Source organism: Enhydra lutris, unplaced genomic scaffold, assembly GCF_002288905.1.
Source record: "Enhydra lutris kenyoni isolate GAN:26980312 unplaced genomic scaffold, ASM228890v2 scaffoldscaffold9, whole genome shotgun sequence".
Taxonomy (NCBI): domain Eukaryota; kingdom Metazoa; phylum Chordata; class Mammalia; order Carnivora; family Mustelidae; genus Enhydra; species Enhydra lutris.
In genome coordinates, this window is record NW_019154093.1 from 76,162,676 (window position 1) to 76,172,649 (window position 9,974).

General features: G+C 46.7%; 1 protein-coding gene across 1 annotated transcript in view; it reads left to right on the top strand.

Annotated features, from left to right (window-relative positions):
• Nucleotides 1–6,164, top strand: part of LOC111143061 (CTTNBP2 N-terminal-like protein) — a 48,736-nt gene extending 42,572 nt beyond the window's left edge. Inside the window, exons 5-6 of the mRNA XM_022496502.1 lie at nucleotides 1,960–2,067; nucleotides 3,430–6,164. Coding sequence (XP_022352210.1) covers nucleotides 1,960–2,067; nucleotides 3,430–4,920 — 1,599 coding nt within the window. The 3' untranslated portion in view covers nucleotides 4,921–6,164. The remainder of the gene's footprint in view (nucleotides 1–1,959; nucleotides 2,068–3,429) is intronic.
• Nucleotides 6,165–9,974: the final 3,810 nt, after the last annotated feature.

Consider the following 9,974-nt stretch of genomic DNA (forward strand, 5'->3'; position numbering starts at 1 on the left):
CCAACTCCCTATCTGTAAGTGTTTTTATCAAAGTAAAACCCTGACCTTGTTACGAATCAAACAGTACCTAGAGGCTTATAATTAGGGTGTTTATTGTCCTAGTTTGCCCAAGAGAGTCCCAGTTGACGTCTGTCGCCTTGGCATAGTCATTAAGAATACCTCCTTTGACTCTCAGAAGTGCTGTGGTTTGAGCGGTAAATTACATGCTTACCCTGCTTGTTATGAAACAGAGTTCCCTCGTCCACCTCTCCCCATTCCTTCTTCTCCATATTCAAAGACCATTTATTTTGGTAGCTAAATTCCATATTTCTAAATGGTATATTATTCCCACACATATCAATTTTTGACACCTACCTTGCTTCCTGTCATTAGAGATACGGATTTACCTTACAGCCTGCCTCCCATTCCACCCTACCACCTTCCTGAAACAAACACAGCCTCCTTCCCTCACCCTCATTCTCTGCTATTCCCAGATCCTCAGCCTGCCGCATTCTGTTTCTTCTGAGGATAAACACTTGCCTTGTTCCTGGGCAGTGGATGCCTAACATTTTATGTACGGGAATCAGGCTGAGGAGACAGATAACCTTCTAGAAAATAGAGATTTTGATTCAGTGCCCTTGTTTCCTACCCCATATCTCACCTCTCCTCTGTAGCCCCTGCCATTTCCAGGTTCCATATCTCTTTGGGGCCCTGCAGGGCAAAACAGCTTCTTCCCTCATACCAAAGTAGCCACCGCACCTCCTGCCTCCTGCCCTCTTTAGATGTTATTAACATTTCTTGTGTGCTACAATTTCTGTCTTTGAGGGTTTTTATCTTTTCATTCCATTTCTGTGATTTTAGAGGGCTGTCCAAAAGGAGAGAAGATGATTGACCACCATTAGCCAAAATTGTTTTTCTATTAAATTGAAAAGTTAAGGTTTGGGGTTTTTTAGTTTAGTTTTGTTTTTTTAGAATTTTATTAAGTAATCTCTACACCCAACGTGGAGCTCAAACTCACAACCCCGAGATCAAGAGTCCCATGCTCTAATGACTCAGCCCTCCAGGCGCCCCAAGTTAGGCTTTTTTTTTTTTAAACCAGAAGGAAGAACACCAAGATGTTTTCATTTTTCTTGAATGAAAACATTTTGGGTTTCATGTCCCAAAAACTTTTCCTCTCTCCATACAAGAAGATTGTTAGTGTAGAGAAACGCTGAGAAATGGTCATTGGGAGGACAGTGCTCTGCCCTAGAGGTCTGGGCCAAGGTATCTGGGAAGCAGGGGCAGAAGCTGCTAAAAAAAAGCCCTGGTCTTTCAGCATCTTGTGCAGTATTTATAGATGGGATTATGTGGGAAATGTTCCTTTAAATGTGGACAGTATTAGCCTTCCAATTCGGCTTAATCCTTTGGTGCCAGGATAAGTGGATTGGGGTGGCAGATGAGTTAAAAGGCCTTCTGAAAAAATCTCCACATAGGATCCCAAGTGTTGAGGCTTTTTACGTGCAGGCTGAGCTCAAGAGTCTCTACCTGTCAGCTAACTCTACACAAAATGCGTATTGCTGACTGAGCGGGGCACAGAGATTTGAGCTTGGGAGGAGGATCTCGGTGTTCAGCTCTCGGTGGTCCTGTCTTGCTGCATCCCCTCCCCTCAACCCCTAGTCTGAGCAAACGGCCTGCGGTTGCTGGACCTATTAATTCTCGGAAGCCTTCTCAATCCCTAGAGCTCATTAGTTGTCCTCCTCTGCTTACTTGCCATTTTGTATCTCCTCCAATAAAGCATTGATCTTACTGTTTTCTGGCACATAGCTTGCATATCTTTCACCCTGCTAGATAATGTGATCCTGGATGGCCCTGACTAGGGTGGGTGGATTGAACTCTGGAACTATCTTAGGTGCTTAGATAGGCGCTTAGTATTTAATTGTGTTGTATTTTAAGTGTGTTTTCTTGATATTTGGAATTTTTGTTTCTTTAATTCTTTTAAAGGTGATCCTGGACCTTGAGGAAGAAAGGCAGAGGCATGCGCAAGACACAGCTGAAGGAGATGACGTCACCTACATGCTGGAGAAAGAGAGAGAGCGGCTGACTCAGCAGGTAGTGATGGTGCTCACAGCACCACGTGGGAGAAGTAGCATTTCTCAAACATTGTTCTGCAGGGTGTAAATTATTGTTACTCAGAAACAAAGGGCTTTGTGGTCAAATATATCTGGGAATTACTGGATTAAACAACGTTAAATAGGTTTCTAATTTCTTAGACCTTTTAGTACAGAAAAGTGCATTGTGAGTCGTCAGAACAAGATCGTATTCTGAGTTTAGCAAATCTATTTTCATAGACTCTTTTTTTTTTCCATAACTCACTCACTGTGGGACTGTCATCATGTAGAACATACTTTGGGAACACTAACTTCGAACTCACTTAGGAATCCAGAAACAGATACATCACAACCCAGCGTACAGACATACACAAACACATGCCTGAAACAAAAATCCCGTGAAATTATATATAACCCTTACTGCCATTCATTTTCTTAAAACTTTGATCGTGACTCATGAGACTGGTTTCCTCAACCACTGAGTCTCGTTAATGAGTTTGAAAAACATTGACTAATAGGGTTCCATCAACGCTCTCTCTCTTGCTCGGAGTTTCTGTGCCTTAAATAGGGTGGAAATAACAATTAAAATAGACTGCATTTGTGTAAAAAGTACAGTTTATTTATTTAAATAAATTAACATATAATTATTAGTTTCAGAGGTAGAGGTCCGTGATTCATCAGTCTTACAACACCCAGTGCTCCTCACATCACATGTCCCCCCGCCCCCCAACCCCCTCCAGCAACCCTCAGTTTGTTTCGTTTGGTTAAGAGTCTCTTATGGTTTGTCTCCCTCTCTGGTTTCATCTTGTTTTACGTTTTACCTCAAAAGTACAGTTTAAATGCAACTATGTGTTTGTTTTTAAGACCAGAAAGAATGATGACCAAAACTTGAAAAGTTTTATTTTCATCACTTAGGCTGATGAGAGCCCTATATTATATACCTGAAACTCCTGGAACACCGCATCAACTATGCTGGAGTTAAAATAAATAAGATGCATAGTTTTGTCTTCCTCAGTATTCATCACAAAACCCTATGTGTGTGGCTTTGTGTTATCAGTCCTGACCGTTCCGATCTTCTGACCCCACCCCCCCACCCCCGCCCCGCAGACCTAAAACACAAATGATGGTCCAGATTCCCGCCGCTATCAACATCCTAAATCACCAGAGTAAGAGTAGACCCTAGCGTGTACCCCCAGGTGGCAGGCGCTCTGGTGCCTCAGAAGCACTTGAGCTGAGCACATGGCCACGAGGCCTCCATGCGTCAGATGAGAGCCAACCGGGACGCCCCAGCTGACAATAGTTTTGCGACCGAGTTCTTTGTTGTCTTGTCCTAATCAAGCTGTCCGGTGGCCTTCTTTTCTAGTTGGAATTTGAGAAGTCCCAAGTGAAAAAGTTTGAGAAGGAGCAGAAGAAGCTGTCCAGTCAGCTGGAGGAGGAGCGCTCCCGCCACAAGCAGCTCTCATCCATGCTGGTGCTCGAGTGCAAGAAAGCCACCAGCAAGGCGGCCGAGGAGGGCCAGAAGGCGGGCGAGCTGAGCCTGAAACTGGAGAAGGAGAAGAGCCGGGTGAGTAAACTGGAGGAAGAGCTGGCGGCTGAGAGGAAGCGAGGCTTGCAGACGGAGGCCCAGGTGGAGAAGCAGCTGTCCGAGTTCGACATCGAGCGAGAGCAACTGCGAGCAAAACTGAACCGAGAAGAGAACCGCACCAGAACCCTGAAGGAAGAGATGGAGAGTTTGAAGAAGATAGTGCAGGATCTGGAGGCTTCTCACCAGCACAGCAGCCCTCCTGAGCAAGCGAAGAAGCCGGTGACCATGTCTAAAGGCACGGTGACCGAGCCTCCTGTGCTGGTGTCTGTGTTCTGCCAAACCGAAAGTCCGCAGGCAGAAAGAACCCAGGGGAGCAGCGCAGCCAAGGGGACAGCCACTGGGCTACCTGGTCCTGCCACTCCTACTTACGCGTATGCAAAAGCCAATGGCCATTTTGAGCCGGAGATGCAGACTGCCCGGGAGCCAGGGGCAGGCAGCAGCATAGAAAACCAAGTGCCTCCACGAGAGAGATCTGTGGGGTCTCTGGGGTCGGCCCAAGAGAAAGCAGTGGAGAATGGCGGGTGTCCTGTGGGAATCGAGACTCCTGGCCCAGCACCTGGTCACCTCCCGTCCAGTGGGGGCTCACTGTCTCCCAGCAGCACGGCCTCCTCCTCCCTCACGTCCTCTCCTTGCTCCTCCCCAGTGCTAACTAAGCGCCTGCTGGGGTCGTCAGCCAGCAGCCCCGGCTACCAGTCATCCTACCAAGTAGGGATCAACCAGCGGTTCCATGCAGCCCGGCACAAATTTCAGTCTCAAGCAGATCAGGACCAACAGGCCAGTGGTGTGCAGAGCCCCCCATCCAGGGACCTGTCTCCCACCCTCATAGATAACTCTGCAGCCAAGCAGCTGGCCCGCAACACCGTCACTCAGGTGCTCTCCAGATTCACCAGCCAGCAAGGGCCGATCAAGCCTGTCTCCCCCAATAGCTCTCCCTTTGGCACAGACTATCGGAATCTGGCCAACACCGCCAGCCCAAGAGGCGACGCCAGCCATTCCCCGACTCCAGGGAAAGTGTCCAGTCCGCTGAGCCCTCTGTCTCCAGGGATTAAGTCCCCCACCATCCCCAGAGCTGAGAGAGGAAACCCTCCACCCATCCCGCCCAAAAAACCTGGCCTCACCCCTTCTCCATCCACTACCACTCCACTGACCAAAACTCATTCCCAGGCCTCCTCTTTGGCCACCACAGAAGACCTAGCCGTCAGCTGCTCTTCCCCGGCTGTCGTAGCTAATGGCAAGGACGTGGAGATACTCCTGCCCACCAGCAGCTAGTCCCTCTCAGGAGTCTCCACGGCTGACATTCCACCAGATTTCGTCCAAGAGCTCAGAGTCCAACCGTTGAGTCAGATCATGTTATTTATTTTGATAGTAGCTGGAACCATCTGTAGAGTCCATTTAGTGTTTTTCGCCTTTTTGTATTTTTTTTTAAGTAGAAACTGAGTCCTTCAGATTTTTATGCCTCCCACCTTTGTACTAAAGCTAGAAGGGCACCTCAAAGACGTCTCAAGCTGAGCAGTCACCATCTCATTGTGATGGAGAAGGCTAACTGAGGACCAGCTGGTGATTTGCTGTCTATTTGGGGACTGGAATCACTCAACACTCACGGTGAATTATGCAGAAGTGGTTTGCGCAGATTTTTATTCCAGATGTACATGTTTCAAAAGTGCCTGAAATAAGACTGCCACATGAATGTGATTCTGCAGCGAAAACACAGAGTGGATCATTTAATTACAGAAAATGAGATCCTCCGTGAATCCTGAATGTTAAAAACCAACACTGCTTTTAATCCTCTTTTACTGTTTTTCATATAAGCTTTGTGTTCAGAAACCAGGCTGCATCAGTAGAACGGGAATTGGAAAAAGGTGGATGTGACCTCGCCACCAAGCCAAGCTTTCTAGAGCCCTTGAGAATCCCTCCTGAGCAGGAAGCAGCTGGGGTGCTGATTTTTCTCATACTTCTGAAAAATTAAGTCACTTGCAGTGTCCTGCGGCAGTTCTTGAATAGAATGAAATCACCTCTCCATTCAAAAAATGTCTTCAGGCATCTACTGTTGTGTAAGGAACTTCTGATTCCGATTACTATTACTTGAATAGGAAATGGTTACTTGTTCTGTATAAAAAAAAAAAAAGGTTTGCAACAGAATGAGATCTTTATTATGTAATCAAAGAGCAATAATTTAAAATTCATTGTCTTTGTAATATTATGTCAGAATTATACAGGTTTTACCAAATTGTTACACTTACTCTCGGAGCTGCCAGCACTTGGTGTCTGTATCTGTGGAACCAAATTAACTTTTCCCTAAATGGAAGTATACATAGATCTGTATAGCTACACAGCCTTTTACGTGTCTGACATACACACACTTAAACACATAAATATTAGTGTGATTATATCTTTGGAGTTTGCAATATAGCATAAAGGGCGAGTAGAAATGCACATTAAGATTACCTAACAGAGCAACTCGATGTGCCTGGGACCCAATCGGTCAAAGGAGGAATCTTGTCCACAGGGATGGGGGGGGGGACAGCGTGGGAGGGAGTTCCAGATGAAGTCAGGTCTTCAGCACCCTAAAACACCAGAGCCAAACTGACCCGTAGCACAGAACTCACCTGGCCATATGAAAAGAGTGAAACAGGTCACTCGATCAAGTGCTGTAAGTCAGCTGGGGCGGGAGAAGCTGTAGCTAACGGAACTGCCCGAGCCCCCTCTGAAAGGCAAGAGCCAGCTGCTTGTTGCCATGCAACAGTGCTAGACCAGGGTTACCAGCTCCTCAAATTTTTGTGTAATCCAAATTTTCAGAGAAACAGTCTCACTTTTAAATATCAAAACAGACTCAAACACAATTTGAAACTGCTGGTTAAACACTTCTGCAGCTGGGTTTAGCTCACAGGCTGCCAAGTTGCAACCTCTTTCATTCTAGAAACTTCTGTCATTGCCATCATTGTGAGTTTGTGAGGACAGACACCTCCCCTCTTTCCAGTGTGTAGTCTAGTACAGCTGACAGTGGCCATAGAATATAATGACGATCTCCGCCCCCCAAACAGGACTGCAGCCCAGCTCGGACAAGGCGGTTATAGGACTTTGTGGCCACAGTGATGGAGAGGCCTTGGTGTCCTCGCATACTTTCTCCCTAGCCAACATCTACCCAGCAGCCCTGCTCTCCTGCTGTAATTTAAGTCTATTTCCTCTTAATCCAATATGAATTGATGGGGGACCGGCCAGTGATGGAAATCAATGTATAAATCACAATTGGTGTCTCCAGGGCTTACGGTTTGATTAAGGCCAATACATCAAAAATTAAAATGCTCCTTGTGCCCCAGAGTGTCTACCAAGTGATGAACGGGGTATCTTTTAAGCTGCCCAAAGCAATCATGCGTTAAACTTCATTCCCACGCACGGCCAAATAAAGTGATAAAATAGCTGAACTTCCTGAACAGGAGAGGGGCTACAGTCCCAGAGTGTTATTACCTCTCTTGCTTTAAATGGTAATCTTAAAAGTTGCATTGTGCTCTTCCTTTGTTTCGGCATAGATATATATATAGAGAGAGATACTATAAGGAGGTTTATTTCTTAGGAAGTGCACTGAATAATGTATTTCTTTTACAGTGTAATATGGGGGTGGGGAAATGTAAAAGAAATGTGTATTTTTGCTAGTTGCCTATCTTCTAAGATAAATAAGCACAATACTGCAATGGATCCAGTAATCCAGCTAGGTCTTAGAGATTAGTATTTACGTTTGCTGTAGATCGTGTGTGTGTGCTAAGTAAAAGTTCCATGACTCACAATTTTGGTACTAACCCACGTTGTGGACGCTAGATGACTAGTCAGCAGATGCTAATGGATGTGCCGCGCATACCACAAGCATTAACTCGTTGTTCTCGTTTGTAAAGCCAAGTGTACCATGCAGAAGTCTTCATCCATTTTTATAGCAGACTACATTAAAACAAGTTAAATCATACTCTCTGGGGAAATCTAGTCTTGTTTGTACAAAGTGAAGGATGTTGCACAACTGGGCCTGTTTTGTCAGGGAAGGAGCAGGTGGTGTGGAGGGAGCGCGTGCCTGGGGCTTTCGAAAACCAAGCGAAGTCCGTGACCCGTTCAGGTTAGACTCCAAAAGGGGCCAGGCTCTTGGTTTTCTTGAGAACCTTGGAGCTGCAAGAAGGCTTTGCGATGATCCAGCCTATAATTTTTAAGCCCTGGAGGGGTTTAAAGGGGTTCTGGACCTTCTGAGAATCTAAGACTACATCCCCCGAAAAATGGATATACTGACAGGCAGAATGTGGTTGATGGCTTCCCAAGATCCAAAGACCTTGAAGCCATCCATGATTCATGTACTCGAGCTAAAGAATGCCTGATCTTGCCCTGCCCACGCGTTTTACAAGTGACTAATGTATCCCTTATCTCCTAGTCCAGTGCTGTGGCGCTACCCTGCTGTAGGCAGACAGAAGCACCTGAAAAATCCTTTGATGTACAAAAGACCTGGAGACAGTGTGGATGTTTACATATGTTAAGTTTCCACTATTTAAGGCAATTAATGATCATTTCAACAAACCCTGGGTATATCTGTTTTCCTGTAAGAGCCTCGCTGTCAGCCGTGCTGCCTTGTCTTCCCAGTGAGGGTCCCTCGTGCCTGGCGTGGAGTCTCTGCGCCCAGAGTGTCCCTCCCTCCCACGGATAGTCCCGCAGGTCTCTTTGCCTCCAGACCATGTCACCGCCCTTCCTACCCTCTTGGATGTGGCCTCTTCTGGAGAATGTTCTACCAGTCTGGGTCGTTTTCTGGGTCATTTCTACTGCTGTGGGGGTGATCTAGGTATGTCTGTGGGCCAAAGAGCCTAGGATCCTTCTGCTCTGCCATCTTCCCGGAAGGAGCAATACTGCCTTGTCAATTAATTTATAAAGTGCTCTTCTGATGCTTGGTCCTCCCAACAGAACTTCAAATGTCTTGAAATGCTGGCTTCAAAATAGTATCTGTTCTCAAGATCATGAGTCCGAAGTAGGTAATGAGCACAGTTCCACGGGAGTCATTTTAATTTCATTGCTGTAAAACCAGATGAGGAAACTTGAGAGCACCCAGCTGCTAGGGTACCAATGGCCAGTTCATTGGTAAAAGCAGAGGAGGAGAAAGGAGACCACAGTGGTTCTCAAACTTTCCTGTAACCTGGGAACCCTTCCAAAATACGGCCTCCTGAGGACTGGGCCTACGGTCGGCTGATGCAGGTAGGTGAAGGCTCACATTTTGAAAGACAGCGCCTCACAGCCCTTACCTTGTTCTTTCTCAAGAACTTGGTCTTCGCCTCTGACCTGCGGAGATGTCTCAGACTCTTGAAGCCGGTTTGCCGGAACGTCAATGATAGACAACTGAATGGGAAAAGCACTATGGTAGCACACAGGGCTCTTGGTGGGCAGGAAAAAGTTCCTAGAAAGGAGCAAATGTCTTTTCTCCTCCTTCCAAAGCATTCTTCCCCTGGGGGTTCTGCAGTATCTCCCTGTGTTTGCATTATGTCTCAGCTGGCTTGTCCTAGTCTTCAGCTGTGGTCAGAGACAGCCGCACCGGAAATCCCCAAGAACGCAGTGCTGTTTCAGGGAGACTGACAGACACCCGTGTGAAGTGCTCTCTGTGAGGGCTTGGGCTGGTGGAAGGAGCTCCCAGGGCACAGCACTCTGCTAAACATTCCCCAACAACTTGTAGGGAAGACCCAGGAAAAGGCAAATAGAGAAAGGACTGTCTTGCGAAAATACTGCATTCCCCTTAAGTGTTCCCTCCTACCCTCAAAATCTCCATAAGCAAAAGAGAAAAATGAACATCAAGCTTTGAAAAGAGGCAGACAAGTCCTGGGACACTCGTGAGTGGCTTACTGCCTTGGAGGGGAATAAAAGCAGCTTCTTGTCTTCTCGTAGTGTGACTGTGCTGCCGTTAGATTGGCAAGCATAGGGTGTTGTGTGGCTCTCCTTAGCGACTGGGAAGTGGAAATGGGAAATTCCTGGGAAGTGTTGCAACAAGACTGGCCTTATCCCTAGGGAGTCAGTCACCTACTTAATTTGACAGGAGTCCAACGGACTAACTCCACATGGTAGATAGTCGGGTCCCTTCAGAAATGAAGGATTTAGGGGCATGTCAGGGGCTGAGTCAATTAGGCATCTGCCTTTGGCTCAGATCATGATCTCAGGGTCCTGAGATCAAGAGCCACGTTGGCAGGGGAGGGGGTGTTCCCTGCTCAGTAGGGAGTCTGCTTCTCCCTCTCTCTGCCCCTCCCTCCACTCATGCTCTCTCTCTCTCTCAAACAAACAAAATCTCAAGAAAACAAAAGGTTTTATTTTGCTAGCTG